General features: G+C 38.5%; 1 protein-coding gene across 5 annotated transcripts in view; it reads right to left on the bottom strand.

The window, feature by feature from the left end:
- Window positions 1-1,535: 1,535 nt before the first annotated feature.
- The window catches only part of MPP7 (MAGUK p55 scaffold protein 7), a 259,109-nt gene continuing 244,190 nt past the window's right edge, over window positions 1,536-16,454 (bottom strand). For all 5 annotated transcript variants that reach the window (XM_055147233.1, XM_055147234.1, XM_055147235.1 and 2 more), the window contains 5 exons: window positions 13,250-13,330; window positions 10,533-10,626; window positions 7,721-7,829; window positions 5,698-5,841; window positions 1,536-4,001 (listed from right to left, as the gene is read on the bottom strand). In XM_055147233.1, the coding sequence (XP_055003208.1) occupies window positions 3,822-4,001; window positions 5,698-5,841; window positions 7,721-7,829; window positions 10,533-10,626; window positions 13,250-13,330 (608 nt within the window). In that variant the 3' untranslated portion in view covers window positions 1,536-3,821. The remainder of the gene's footprint in view (window positions 4,002-5,697; window positions 5,842-7,720; window positions 7,830-10,532; window positions 10,627-13,249; window positions 13,331-16,454) is intronic.

Below are 16,454 nucleotides of genomic sequence, written 5' to 3'. Positions count from 1 at the left end.
TGCAGATGCCCTACTTGCTGTACTCTAGCTCCAGCCCTGTTCTGATTAATTCAGACCACTTCTAGTTCATCACTAAGACTGGGATTCAAACTAAAGAGAAACCTACTTTATGAATTTTGTTTCTAATAACCACTGTTTGAAGATTAACTCATCATACAGGTATAGGTGTGTTAAAGTACATCTGAAAGTGTTTTGAGAAAATTCTTTATCCTTTTGGTACATATTCAATTTACAATCACTGTCCCTATTACCAAATCATACCTGTTTCTAGCCTTGCCTCAGGTTACAGCCAAATCGAGCAGTATAAAGCTGGGAAAACAGCAAGGAGTTGGAAGAATCTGGACTACAATTCAAACCCTGATCCCAATATTCATCCTTGTGGGCAGAGCACTAAAGGACCTCAGCTGTAAAATATGAAGCTGTTATCTTCCAGGAAGTTGTGAGAATTTAATGAGTGCACAGAAATCACACAGGTATTTGGCAAAATACAAATTGGTCTGGCAGGGATACCTGTGTAAGAGCAAACTATTTCCTGTCCTTCAACATTTTAAGTAGAATTCAGCATTTGAAAGGTAGACATACAAGGAACGGCAATGATGCAATTAGGCTATTTCTTTCAAATTTGTATCATTATTATAGTACATACAGTGACTACAAATAATTATTGGTTTGCTCTTGTATTGAAGGTCACCAGGAAATTTCTAGTGAACTTAACTAACATGGGAACTTGTGACTATAAATATTTCAACAGCCACTTAAAAACTGTGTGATGTGATTATTAAATTCTATTATTATTATTAACTTCTATCCCAAGTTGTGTTCCAAAAACATCATCTGGGTCAGTGCTTCCACATCCTGCCCACAGCAGTCATCTAAATTTCAAAGTCAAATTTTCTTTTTGCTTTTCTGATGAGAAAATGAGGATCAGAGAGATTATGTGACTTTCTCAATGGTGGTAGCTTGAGTACTACTGCATTTCACTGAATAATTGTTGCAGATTTGATGGCAAATATTTTTTCCAAAGAGTGGGCTGTGACCATCATGTAAAGGTTGTTTTTTTGGGGGGCTGGGGGTTGTAGGGGGCTACCCGCCAGTGCTCAGGGGCAAGTGTTCTGGCCCCTCCCTGTACTATCTACCCAGCCCCTACTGGAGCTTTAGAAAAGGCGCAATGTTTGTGTGGTGAAGTATGGTAGGCAAATAGAAAATTGGAACCCAAGAGTTCTGGCTTCCAGTCCCAATTGTTGAACTGCTGCACTGTTCAATGTTTCAGTGGAACAGAGTTGTGGCTAATTGGCTCAGTTGCCCTATATTAGTAAGTAACAATTTGTCCCCATCCATACAGCTGAAGCTGCTTTAGTTGACTGGAACTTGGACATGTCCTTCCCCGAGGAATGAGAGATATATCCACAGTCTCCTATCAAGGATGGGCCCAGTTTGTCCACGTCACTGTATTTCTCCATAAACAATTATAGTGTACAGGGTAATATCAGACAAGTGAACCTTTTGTATGCAAGAACCTTGATGAAACCAGTGGGTGCTTGAAATAAATATCAAATTTAATTCTAGACACAGAAAATACAGTATGTCTTAGCATTAGATAATAGAATGGTTCTACCACAGAAAACATACAAGTGCAAAAACCATTTTCAAGATATAATTTGAAGATACTTTATTAAGAGCAAAGTTTTTCTATTGTATCTCAAGTCCCTGCAAGTCAGAAAGATAATAAAAACTATACCTTCAGTAAGAAGTTTTGTAAAACTTTTTATATGCTTTGTCAATTTAAAATTACTATAATTTAGATACACCCAATTATACAATACCAGAAATGTCAGCTTCAAAGCAGGAGGTTGAAGGTGAAGAAAACACAAATACAAGGGCTCTTTGAGTTGAATTTACTATTGAATTTTAATCAAATTCATCAAGCATCAGATGGTCATATTAGATTGGACTATCCTACCTCTTAAAAAGATGTTCCAAGATGTTCCCTTTGCACTAGAGCTGACCAATATTTAAAAAAAATTAGCTTAAAAGGGAAGAATGTTCTAAGTAACCTTGTTTATAGTACTCCTTCTTCCCCACTTTACACTGTTTCTACCCCCACTATAGAGAACTGATGCAACTATTAAAAAATTTGGAATACCTAAATTATATACATTTCCCCATTACTTTTTATATATAAAGTTCTGATTTGTGAAAAATTTCAGTCAATTTTCAAAGAATATTCTGCCCCAATTATCCATTAAAAATGTATTTTCTTAGATTAGCCAAATAACTATCAGACTTGATAAGTATATTTAATTAATAGACTTAGAATTTGTTTAATATATTAAGTAATGTTGAGTCTGATTATTCTTCTGTATCATGGCCACTGGAGTAGTTTTTATCTGTTTCTTATAAGGAAATTCAGTGACTGATTATTTTAAATGCACATGTAATACATGTGATCATTTATCTGTGTATGGATAAGGGTCAAATATTTACATGGAATGTTGACCTTGACTTATAAAACTGATATTTTAAAATGGTGACAGTTTTACATATAATCTATTTTAAGACTAGCCCCATTTGATAATTAAAAAAATATGCCTTTCATGTTTCATAAATATATAAAATTTCAGTCCATTCTATGTTTTTAAAACATCACATAACTCTACAAATCAAAAAAATATTTTTGATTGGTAGGGTGTGAGTGCATGCAAGAATGGCAAGACATATACAATTATGGACATTTCTAGCAATATAATTTACTTGCTAAAAGATCAGTAGTATCAAAGAGAAATGAGAGATTCTCTCTAAATATTTACAGTGAGTCTTTTAAAACGGCAAGATTAGAATAGCATCTGGCCAGTTTTAAGAATTGTTCTGATGGTGAACAAATAAGTTAACAGTATACGAAAAGTTTTCTAAAATACATCTTAGTATAATTTATATATGATCAATTTATACATATTTGAAAAATGATCCCATTTTCTTTCTGTATTAGTAACTCTTAGAATAAGAATCACATTGTTATAATTTATGGGAACAATCCAAAGTCAGCTTAAAAATAAACATTCTTGGTGACAGCAGAAATGCCAGGTGAGGGCTTATTAATGTAAAAGCTCTCTGTAATCATTACTTCTCCCAATATGTCGTCATTCTCAAACTGACAATTCAGGGAAGATTTTTAGTGTGATCCAATTTTTTTTTTAAGTTTATCTTCCCTCAACATGTCACTGATAAGTATTCATTCCTAAGACCTAACATGAAGACTTTCTCTCTAAGGCCAGTTTTCACAATTCATGGAAGATCTTTAAACACACAACACACACACACACACACACACACACACACACCCGTGCAAAGAAAAAGGTTGCACTTTTAGAAAAGAGAGGACTGCTCCCTACTGCCAGCAGATGAATCCATCCAGAAAGGAGCAAAGCTATTTCACTCCTAGCAGAGATGCTCAAGGCTGCTAAGTTAATACCTTCAACTGGCAACGTGCAAACTGCAAGACAAGGGGGCATATCTGAGACCCGAGGAGTAAACTCTACCATTCTTTAACTCTCTTTAAAACATTCAACCTTCACTTGGAGATAGACAACCAGATTCAGTGTTTTGCTCAGACAGGACCAAGCACACTCTGATTTTGGTTACACTCAAACACTGTTTGAAATAAGGCTATTTTCAAAAAAGGAAGATACAAAAGCCAACATTGAAATTTAACCAAGATTGCACACCCAGGACAGTGATACAGATTTTAAAAACCCTACCACCAATTAGGTCATGGAGTCAATCATGCACTCTATGGAAAGGGGAGTTATGGAAATTCCCTGTAACTAAGAATGTAGCCAGCTCACTGGGACCCAGTGAGCATCTGTCTCTAATTTATCAAAAGTTGTTTTTAACTCGTTGAATGCCACAGTAAGATCATCATTGACTATAGTTTTGTCAAAAAGATGGCCATATTGACTTTCCATGATCTGTGCAGATTTAATCATTTCTTGAAAGTCTTCCTCCTACAAAAGTAAAGAAAGTGGTTAAACCAGACAATTCCATCAGTTCACATCAATGTTAACATTCACAACTGATTTATAGAAGGTTGCTGTGTATGTCTATGTTTTCATTACCTTCTTGAATTCATATTCCTCAGGAATCGTGTTTTCTATAGCTCTATGATAAACCTGTAATTAACCTGCCTTGATAAGAGTGAGAATTCCCACTGGGCCAGAACTTTAGGATAGTTACTATAAGGTTACTGTGATATTAAAATAGCTGGTGCGGGGCGTTGCAGGGAGATATTTGCTCTGATGCTTTGACTGCATTACTGATTTACAGCAATAAACTATTTGGCTCAGAGTTTGGTACATTTATGAAAGGACCCCCTGGTCTCATTAAAAATATCATTAGAACTAGCTTAAGAATCCTTCACAGTTGCATTAAGAAAATCATTTTATTTGGCTACAGAATTCAAAACTATAATAATATAGATAGATGTGAGTCACTATCTATAGTAGGCTATTCTATAGCCTACAAATATTTTTAATCACCAATCTTTATGGAGAAATCTTTAATTTTATATGTAATACTGTAGCTCTTTACACTTCAACATGGTAATTTTGGTGTTCATATTTCAATGTCACACATTTTACCAAAACAGACGAGAGTTATCAAATATTGATAATCAAAGTCTACTTTAACAATTAATCATTTACAAATTAGTATAGACTAAAGATAAGTAAATTAAGGGTGTGAGTTTTGGAAAATTTCTTTGCTTTTTATTTTGTCTTCCAGCTGTGCTCAGTGGACCATGTGCCAGGGGTCAAACCGGGGTTGGCTGAGTGCAAGACCCTTGTAGTCTCTCTCTAGCCCCTGTTTTTTAAGAACTAACACATTATCTTAAGGTAAAAGGCAAAAAAAATTATTTTTTTAAAAAAGATGTCATAGAATCATTATAAGCATTAATGTATCCTGTCATCAGTTTCAGTAACACCACAGCAAGTTTTATTGAATAATGAAGATTATCTGCCTCATACCCAAAATATTGCCTTTTCTTTTACTATAAATGTGATTACTGATGCAAGGAGACAAAAAGAGCAAAGGAGTCAATACTTCATTTAAATATGAATAATGTACCTTGGTGTTTCTCCTAAATATAAAGCTTATCTGAGGCCAGAGAAATAGTCCAGTCTGTAGGGCATTTGTTTTGCACATGGCTGTCCTGGGTTTATTTATTTATTTGGCTTTTTTTACGTCACACCCGGAGATGCACAGGTTTTATTCCATTTTATATACTTAACTTTCTATTTTTTTTTTTTGGCTTTTTGGGTCACACTCAGCAATACTCAGGTTTTATTCCTGGCTCTTCACTCAGGAATCACTCCTGGTGGTGCTCAGAGGACCATATGGGATGCTGGGAATTGGACCTGGGTTGGCCGTGTGCAAGGCAAATGCCCTACCTGTTTGATCTCTAAAATTTCTCTGAGTATCACAAAGACCTACAAAATAGTTTTGAATTCGTGTAATAGGATACAAAGATCCATCCACAGAGCACAAAAAAGCAACTGCAGTTCAATCTCTCAAGACATGCAGGTGACTGCTAGAGATTTGTTTAGCAAACAATTCATTCATTATTGTTTGCCTAAGAGAGTTGCTACCACATAGATGATTTTATGTGCTGCTTCTGTCTTATCATCAAATTATCATCATACTCACTGTAAAGGGCTTTGCAGCCGTGTGGTCATCTCTGCTTGAAATAATCTTTGCATTTTTCCTCGTCTCTCTCAAACGCTCTATTGAGGGAGGCTTGATAAATATCACATAGGGCTTAAATTCCAGTGTGCGTAAGTGCTTCACTGTCTGCAAGGAAGAAAACAATCTTCTGTATTTCTCCATAATATCACAAGCAGGTTTTATAGTTAACATGGAATCTTCTTTCCAAGGGGGGGCGGGGAAAAATCCCTGAAAACTGTTACATAATTACATTGAGGTCTTTTCAACATATAATTATCCAGTCACTTGTTGTCAACTAAATGTCACAACACCTGAAAAGATGCTGGAGATTGTAACTTGTTTTGAAATTGTGTGTTAGAACATGTCATAATATTGAACAGAAGCAACTCCAACTACCATGGAGCTGGGTCTTCCATCAAAAAATACTCTCCCCCAGAGAGACTGTTAAATCTCCCAACCACCCTGTTTAAGGCTCTTTCACATCTCAGGAATGAGTTCTTATTAGCCCCTGGTTCTCCATGAAGCTTGGTCAACACCCCCACACTCCCTGACTATTTTATTATTTGCCCTACTCTTCCAGGAACTCATTTACTGTCTAGGGTGAACAACATAAGGGTGAAAATGGAAGGCCACTCCTGGTGTGCATGCCAGGACCTCTGAAAATTGAGCACAGACCATAAAGGCCACTGAGAGGCTTAGACAGGTCACATGAGTGTGTGTGCGAGGGAGAGAGAAGGCTCTAAAGCTCTGGGAACAGAGACACTAAGCCACACCAATGGGAGTGGGAACGACTGGGTCTAGTCCACCAATGGAGAATATGAACTCCTCTCTGGAGCCTAAAATAGGAGGCAGATACTCTACTGGTTCTTAGGGCTCCTATTCCAGATGCAGTATACTTAAGAGACTCACAAGGGAAAAGGCAGCTGGGATAGAGAAGGGACCACTAAGTAAATGATGGTTGGAGGCTCGTTCGGGATGGTAGATGCATGCTGAAAGTAGATGATGGACCAAACATGATGGCTGCTTAGTACCTATATTGCAAACCATAACACCCAACAGGAGAGAGAGAGAGAGAGAGAGAGAGAGAGAGAGAGAGAGAGAGAGAGAGAGAGAGAGAGAGAGAGAGAGAGAGAGAGAGAGTGAATGTGCCTGCCACAGAGGTGGGGGGTGAGGGGGTAGAAAGGGGTGGGGATGGGGCGGGAGGGATACTGGGAACATTGGTGGTGGAGAATGGGCACTGGTGGAGGGATGGGTACTTGAACATTGTATGACTGAAATGTAATCACTAAAGTTTGTAAGTGTAACTGTATCTCACGGTGATTAATTAAAATAAAATAAAAAGAAAAAATAAAAAGAATACAATGCAAAAAAAAAAAAGAGAGAGAGAGACCCAACGGGGTGTCAGTTAGCCGGGCAGTGGAAGGCTGTGCCTCTTGGAGTACAGCCATTGGAAGGACATTTCATGACCACTGACTGAGGACACAGTGGGCTGCGCTGCTGCTAGAGGCTGTGAGGCCTATGGCAGAGGACTGAGAGGTTCTATGTTTCATCCACCCATCTGACATTCACAGCACGCCTGGCGAAGTGCCAGCAGCTGCAGTCGGGATCTGATGCAGGACATTTCCCTGACTGCGCCACAGATCTTGCTGGGGTGCCAACATTTCTAGCATGTGAACAGAACCAAAAATCAAAGTCGGAGGATAGTTTTTGTTTAAAAACTATCAACTCTTATGACAACACATTTAAGCATCATTAATACTTGCCCAAAGCAATGTAAACTAAAGAACACAGATGGATCTGGACGCCTCTCCTACTTTCTCCTATTATTATGAGCTGTTACAAAAAAAAAAATTTCAATTTTTTTAGATGCATCTGTCATCTTAGAAAAGTAAGTATACATGTACATCAAAAGTGAGTAGACTTAAGATTCACTCCATATTAACATGCTCAAGGAAATGTAGAAAACAGGTCAGAAAGGTAAGGAGTTAGTGCCCTGTATACTTACATGGGGTTGAACATCCAACAAACATACTTTATTTTTAGCTAGCACAGACCGCACTGAGTCTATACTAGTGCCATAATAGTTGTTCTTATATTCACCATATTCAATAAACCTGCAGAAAATTACACACACATCAGAACCATTTGTGAGCATAGATAGAATTAAAATATTTTTCCTGGACATGTAGTATTATTACTGTATATAATAAAGAACCAACTATTTGAGAATGACAATTAAAATTTCTATTTCCTATTTTACCTTCACATCTGCAATATTAGTTAAGCAGAAAAATGTACTTGAGTCCAGCAGTTACTGTTTTCCATCACTTCTTTGGGGGAACAAATGCAATGCCTTAAGACAGCAAATAAACTAAACAATAGAACCTGCTGAAATTTCACTGCACACTTCAGAATCAGCAAGGACCATTTTACAACTATAGGGGGAACTGTGGTAACTAATGTAACCAGGGCAGCTGATTATGTGCTATAAAAAACACAACTGCTTTGCCAAACACACAATCATTTTGTTGTTTCAATAAAAATCTCACAATCCTGCCTTAAAACAGGAGCTGCTCTGTGCCACTCTGAATTCTATTAGCAAGTAGAAGACGTGAGAAAAGCCACGAGCCACCAAGAGGATATTTGCATTGTTTAAATGATTAACACTATTTAAACCTTTACTTAGGCATGGTGATCTACAATACTGTGAATTATGACACTTCTTGCATACAATGCTCTTACGTCACATACACCAAAGAATCTGTGTTCCTCATTCACCCCCCCATTCCCCACCCCCCCCAGCCCCAGTACACTCGGTGTTACAGGCTGACTCCGTATTGGCCCCTTACTGGTTTTTATCGGCCACAAAGGAAGGAAATCATCCTGAATTTGCCTCTTCCCTTGGTATCATTCAGCATGACACCCTCTAGTTCCACACCCTCTAGTTCTATCCACAGAGTGGTCAATTGCATGATTTTATCTTTACAGCTGAGTAGTACTTCACTGTTTACATATACCTGTTTATTTATTTTTTAAATCTGCCTATCTGTTCTTGGGGACTTAACAGAGTGTTTGTCAATCCTGGGATAGACGACAGAAGTGCAACTGTTCGGTCAAATGGAAGCACAATTTTTTTTTTTTTTTTTTGCTTTTTGGGTCACACCTGGCTCTGCACTCAGGAATTACCCCTGGCGGTGCTCAGGGGACCTTATGGGATGCTGGGAATCGAACCCGGGTTGGCCGCATGCAAGGCAAGTGCCCTACCCGCTGTACTATCGCTCCAGCCCTGGAAGCACAATTCTTAATTTGGGGAGAAGGCTCTAGACTGTTTATAGAGTCTGAATCTATGACACTCCCACCGAGAGTGAATAAGGATTTCCTTTTCACAGCAACCTGACCAGTACTCATTGTTTCTTCTTTTTTTAAAAAAATGTATTCCAGTCCTCTCCGTGTAAGGTACAATCTCATTGTTTTGACTTGCCTTTCCCTGATAAGTGCTGAAGAGCACTTTTTCATATGCCCACTGGATGTCTGCAGGTCTTCCTTGAGGAAGTGTTTGTTCAGCTCTTCTTCCCATTTTACGGTTTTCTTGTTTCTTTGTTCTTGCTGGTTAGATTTTCCGAGTGTTTTCTATATCTTGAATATTAACTCCTAGTCAGATATGTAATATGCAAATAATATTTTCTTCCAGCCTGTAGATTTTTTTTTAATTTCAGTCATTTCTTTTGCAGTGCAGAAGTTGCTAAATTTAATGTAATCCTGTTTATTTTCACTTCTGTGTGCTTAACCAACGGAAGCGGGTGGGTCATTGATGATTCCTCGTGTCAGTATCATGAAGAGCTCTATAAGTTTTTCTATATATAATTTATGGATTCAGGTCTAATATTAAGGTCTTAACCCATTTCAAATTAACTTTGGTGTTGGTATAAGATAGGAATCCATGTTCTTTTCCATTTTTCATGTGGCTAACCAGTTTTCCCAGCACCATTTGTTGCAGTGGGTCTTCTGGCTTCATTTTATACACCTGATCTTTTGTCAAAGATTAGCTATCCAGGTACCTTGAGGGGTCTTTTTCTTTCAATTCTGTCCATGTACATGATGATCTGTGTTCCCAGGACTTTCAATTCTATTCCATTTTTTGAAGAGCCAATCAGAGAGAGGGAGAAGGAGAGGAAAGGAGAGGAAAGGAGAGGAGAGGAGAGAGAGAAAGAGAGAGAGAGAGAGAGAGAGAGAGAGAGAGAGAGAGAGAAAGAGACAGAGAGACAGAGAGGGAGAGAGACAGAGACAGAGAGAGAGGAGAGCGAGAGCGAGAGAGCGAGAGAGCACGCTCTGTATGTGTTATCTGTGGAATTTGGAATCTATTAGGGTTCTAGTGGGAGAGATGGGGCTACACCTGGCAGTGCTCAGGGTACCATAGGGTGCCATATGTGATGCTGGGGAACAAACTGGGGTCCACTCAAGGCAAGAGACTTAACCCATATACTGTTCTCCAGTCTATATCTTAAGATTCAAATCCTATGGTGGAAAGAGGTTACAACAATACACGAATGACCTTTTCTCCATTTTACAAAAAAGCTACCATACATTTTGCTTACCTGAATGAAGCAGCTCTGGTTGAGTAAAAATTTACATGTGAAGATTTTTAACTACCAACTGGATTATCACCTTTTTTATTACTTTGAAATTTTAAAATAATTTCAATGGAGGGCTCCTATCCACTGCCCAAAACATATATATGTATACACACACACACATACACACACACACTGGTTAAAAACAATAGTCATGCAAAAAATCAGAAAAGAACTTCAACATACTTGTTATTTTGTACATCTGTCTCAAACAAATGCTTGGAAATGAAAATATATTCAACACCATCACTCTCCTGGCTTCGTCTTGCTCTGGTTGTATCTGTAATTTAATTAAAAGGCATTGAGACAAGTCGGTACCAGCCACCTAAATAAAAATTCTAAAGAAACCATAGGATATTTATTTAGTACATTGAAAAAGTTTTAAAATATATAAAATGGGGCTGGAGCAATAGCACAGCGGGTAGGGAGTTTGCTTTGCACACAGCCAACCCAGGTTCAATTCCCAGCATCCCATATGGTCCCCTGAGCACCACCAGGAGTAATTCCTGAGTTCATGAGCCAGGAGTAAGCCCTGTGTATTGCTGGGTGTGACCCAAAAAACAAAAATAAAAAAAAATATATAGTAAAGGTTGTAATATTGGGCCGGAGACAGAGTACAGGAGTTAGCCATGCACATGGCTAACCTAGCACAATCCCTAGTATTGCATACGGTTCCCTGAACACTTCCAGGAGTGATCCCTGAGCACAAGAGTTAGTCCTGAGCCCTGTTGTGTATGGCCCCAAAACAATTTGTAAGATTGTCTGGTGGAGTTTTGAATGTGTGCACATACATTTGACAACAACAACAACAAAAACAGATGGTAAAGAAAAATGATCATGAGCTTTCTATATTTTATCTGAAATCCCATAAATCCTCAGCATGTTTGATTAACATATGCATATTTGAGTCCCCAGATAAGTGACAAGGCAGAAAGTTAATGGAGAAGCTAAAATGATATACTAAACTACATTCCATTCAAAGTACACAGAGAGGGGGCAAGAGCGATAGTACAGCAGCCCAGGCTTGATTTGTGGCACCACATGGCACTGTGTGAGCACAGTGAGAACTGCTGGGTGCAGCTCCAAATAAACAACAACAAAATTGAATCAGAGTGTGGTGTGACCCAAACCAAACAACAAAAAAACTGAGAGTGTGAAGATACTATTTTAGGGATTTGTTTGAAGAGACCCCCATCCTAATACCTTTCAAGATACTGTCCATTTCTATAACTTCAGAGGCTACTATTGTTTTAATAGATAAAACTGAGGTCAGAATATCCCTGGAAGTGGAGTAGAAATAAAATTATCAGAAGTGGGTTATGCTTGACAGTCAACCTTTTTAATACTGATTATCTTCCAAAATTCAGGTATTACTACTAACTGAAGTGTAGCAAAGAAAGCCAGTCGTTTGAAAGAACTGGGTAGGATTTTAATGAGGAAGAATGAAAAATGTCAGCATAAAAATTTGGTTTTAAATCTATTGCCCACGGAACTAAGTCAAAACACCTTTCCTATTCCATTTCGTCTACTGTGATCTGGGGTAACTGCCACTTTCACACTGGGAGGATGAAACAAATTAAGACAAAGGAGATGAATATGCAACAAGAATTTAAAATTGTGGGTTGTACCCTTGTAATTCGTTTTCCCATCCTCTAGATTTCTTTTTAATTGCCCCCAAAATTTAAGAGTTATTTTGTACCCGTACATTGTAATTCGGATGTAAGAGAAATAACATTTTTAAAAAAGAAAAACTATTTAATTCCACATTTCCAGATTTTTCTTTCCTTTCATCTGTTGGTGGAAGCCAGGAATCCTATAACCTATGGCTGAAAACGATTACAAACAATCATCTGGAAAAATGTAGTAACAAGGAGTAGCTTGAAGTAATAGAAAACTATAATTTTAAAATAAAGTTGAACTCTTCCAAAAACTAGAGAACATGGCTAAGGGCAATATACAAACTGTTTTTTTAACAAGTACTAAAACCACTTGAAAAAGCCAACATTTCAATTTAGTCTTTTAGACAGCTTTCTAATATCAACATATTAAGTAGTCAAATGGCATTTATTCTGGAAATCAAAATGCTTCCAGCTCACATTTCATTGGTAAGAATGCCTGTGAAAACCACTTTTATAAAAATAGATCTAATTCTGTCTACTGAAAGGAAGCCTACCACACTCAGATGATATGGCCGTGAAAGGCCCATTTAATACTATCTGCCAATTACTACATATAAAAAAGTAATTAAGGAAGGTTTATACTATAAGGAGCCTCCTTCAACTCTTTGTGGTTTGCTCCTTCTAATCTTAAAGCTGGCACAAAGCAAATATGGAGACCATTAGCACTTCTTTTAAGAAATAAAATACTTTTATTTAGAAGAAAATTTGTAAAACAATCAGATGTCACTTAATGTCTTAAAATTCACTGTAAAAACTGGAGTGCAGGGAAGTTGTGACTAACTGCGATCCTGCTGGTGATCACCCGGGGAAAATCTCTTAGGACCTGTGCCTCAGTGTATGTCTCTGTACAGCGTAGATACCGTCACCACAGATGGAGCACCCATCCCTCCACCCACCTTCACTTCACTTCACCTAGGCTGCTGTGATGTCTGGGAGTGCTTTCATTATTCTAAGTGGATGCTTGGTAACATGCATGATCTATAAATGTGAGTCGGCCATACAGACGTCATGGTGTTTATAGTGCACAGAAGTTGGGGCCAGAGAGGTAGTATGGCATGGAGGACACTTGCCGTGCACACAGCCGGTCTGGGTTCGATCCCTGGGTTTGGTCCCCTGAGCACCATCTGGTGGAATGGTTCCTGATCATGGAGCCAGGAGTAAGCTCTGAGCACAGCCGTATGTCACCCCAAACAAAACCAAAATTAAGCAGAGCACAGAACTTACGAGGCACTGTCACACCATAGTGTTGGGTATCACTGATGAGCAGCTTCCGTTTCAGTTCATTCAAACCTACTCCCACGGGACCTGAAAAGAAAAACAGGGTAATCAAATTCATTACTAAGCAAAACACTCCACTAACAGTTCTACACTTAATACAGATTCAGAAGACTGAGACCAATTTTGCAAGCCGAGATTGCAAATCTCCAACTTGCACTGTAAGGAGAAGCTAGGTTTTTTTTTTCCCCTTTTGTGGGGGGGGGGGTTGCTTTTACAGTTGTTAAAATTCAAATTCCCACTTTCACTTCTTTCTTTCCTTTTATCAAGACTTTTTTTCAGATGGCTTTATTGACAAGGCTTACCAAATTGTGAGGAATATTAATTTACTGTTTTTAAGTTTTATTGGGTCACCGTGAGATACAATTACAAACTTGCATGATTGTGTTTTAGTCAGACAATGCTCAAGCACCCATCCCTCCACCCACCTTCACTTCTTGCCTCGAGCTTTTTTCCTAAGCAGTACTTACAGTGCAGAAGTTCTTCTTTCTAACCTTAACACAAACTTCCTCAGTCCTGCACTCTCTGCAATGCTCACAGCTGCCCCCACCAGCCTGTTGTAGACCTGTGACTTTCTCACTTTCCTCTTCTACAGACAGAAGCAAATCAACTGCCTCCCTCTGTGAAAGCACAGCAGAGAGGATGTTTGCCCTATACGCAGGTAAGGCAGGTTCGATCTCATATGGTCCTCTAAGCACCACCACGAGCAATTCCTGAGTGCAGAGCCAGGAGTAACTCAGCATTGCTGGTATGACTCATAAAGGCAAAAACAACAAAACAAAACCCACAACCAAGTGCATCCCGGAGTGTAATCTATTTTGCCTGAATGGATCTCACTTTTTTTTCCTTTTAAAATTTCTTTCTACTACCCACACAGCAAACAAAACAACAAACCCGGAATAACTTTTTTCAGTAGTGGAGGGGAAAATTAGGTCTGTTGGAATGAGTAGGGAAAGGAGGCTATCTGAAATCCTTCAGTGAACTGCATTCACTTTTAGCCTTTATAGAATCAAACTCAGCAGTGAGGGTACTACAAGTGTTCAGGAGCAAATGATTTCACCTGAAAACTTCTCCATAGGTTCAGTTATTTGAGGCCATCTTTCAAGGTGGACATATCTTTGAATGTTAAAATAAGAATGTAACTTGAATCTTAACAAAAAATTGTCACGCAAAAGTTCACAAACACGGAGCTGGAACAATAGCACAGCGGGTAGGGTGTTTGCCTTGCATGAGGCCGTCCCAGGTTCGATTCCCAGCATCCCATATGGGTCCATGAGCACCACCAGGGGTAATTCCTGAGTGCAGAGCCAGGAGTAATCCCTGTGCATTGCCGGGTGTGACCCAAAGAGAAAAAAATTCACAAACAGCATTTTGCTAATAGGTCCTTGGGTCTATTCTACCATTCAGATTCGAGAAAGTTCTAGTTTGTTCTCTCTGGATCTGGGCTTAGAAAATCAGAGCTATTTACACACTCAGTAGGGATGAAAACTGAGGTTTGCAATGGGAAATGTAAATTTTCCCTTTACTATTTAAACTTTCAACTGCAGTAAGAAATACATGAATAGGTCACTATTTTTTATCACTGTCATTGTCATCCTATTGCTCATGATTTGCTCGAGTGGGCACCAGTAACGTCTCCATCGTGAGACTTGTTACTGTGTTTGACATATTGAATACGCCACAGATAGCTTGCCAGGCTCTGCCATGAGGGCGAGATACTTTCAGTAGCTTGCTGGGCTCTCCGAGAGGGGCAGAGGAATTGAACCCGGGTCAGCCATGTGCAAGGTGAACGCCCTACCCACTGTGCTATCACTCCAGCCATTTTTTTATATGGAGTAAAAATATTTCAACTTGGGCTTGTGAATGTTATGAGAAATAGAAAAGATCAAAATAGCTGTGTTTAAGTCACAGACAAAAGAATGACAATAGAGATGACAGGAGATCTTTTCTGTGGTGGGTGTGTGACACATGCTTTACATAAACCATTACTGTTCTCAAAACACCCCTCATGAAGGACATTATTATTCTAATTTTACAAATAAGAAACTCGAAATGGGAAAGGCTGAGTACATTCCCTACAGTCAGACAGATGGAATACAGCTTACTGATATTCCAAAGTCTACATCTTTCTGCCTACCTGTACCTTATTAAAATATCCATAAAAATGCCCCCAGGAAGCCAATGAGTACTCTTCTTTTATGATCTATCACTTTATGGAGACTGTGATGACTATCTGTACAGTCAATATGTATATCCTGATGATCTGACATGGCAGGTGTTAAATCTGGGGATCTGAGAGTCTTTGTGAAGACTCAGAAAGTCTAAACTAGACTTCATAAAGATGTTGTACATACCAGTCAGGCTATATACTCTGAACATGCCTTTTAGAGGTCTAGATTTGGGATGAAGGAAAATCAAATGCACTGGTGATCTAAGTGCAAGCCAAAAAAAGCACATGAAATAATCATTTTGGAATATGCTGGTTTGAAATTCAGGTAGTGAGTTAAAGTTGATGTGTTAAAAGAATGTTTCTGTTCCAACAAGGAAAATCAGTACTTTTTCCCTTTTTTTAACTTTTTGCAAGCATTTAAATAATGGCTTTGTGCACAGATACTGGAAAAACTAAAGTCACCTAATTAATCCTTATTATGTCAATTTTTGAACAACATGTATCAACTGGATAATTAGATATATTAGTTTTACTTTTGTGCATTTAATAGTAACTCCTAAGATGAGGCAAATGTGTTGTGTGAGGTTTTATATAAAGGTTTATTCATTTCAGCCCAAGAAATTCAGTTCATGTAGAGTGGCAATAAAATGATGCTGGTAAAGTTTCTATTTAAAACTTAACATTTTAGAAAACATCCACGTTAACTGATTGCAAAATGCCTTGTTTTTAACCATAAAAGGATTTTTTGTTTGCTTGGGGGCCACACCCTGTGGTGCTCTGGGGCTTACCTCTGGCTCTGTTCTCAAGTATCACTCTAGGCATGGTTCAGGGGACCATAAACCATGCTGGGGATTGAACCTGGGTCAGTGGTGTGCAAAGCAAATAGCCTACCGGCTCTATTATCACTCCAGCCCCACCTTAAAAAGGATTTTTAAAAAACATATAAGATTGCAGAGATAGCTCAGCAGGGAAGGCACTTGCCTC

Source organism: Sorex araneus, chromosome 9 (genome assembly GCF_027595985.1).
Source record: "Sorex araneus isolate mSorAra2 chromosome 9, mSorAra2.pri, whole genome shotgun sequence".
NCBI classification, from domain to species: Eukaryota; Metazoa; Chordata; class Mammalia; order Eulipotyphla; family Soricidae; genus Sorex; species Sorex araneus.
The sequence above is the reverse complement of the archived record's forward strand: the minus strand, read 5'-3'. Positions and strand labels throughout refer to the sequence as shown.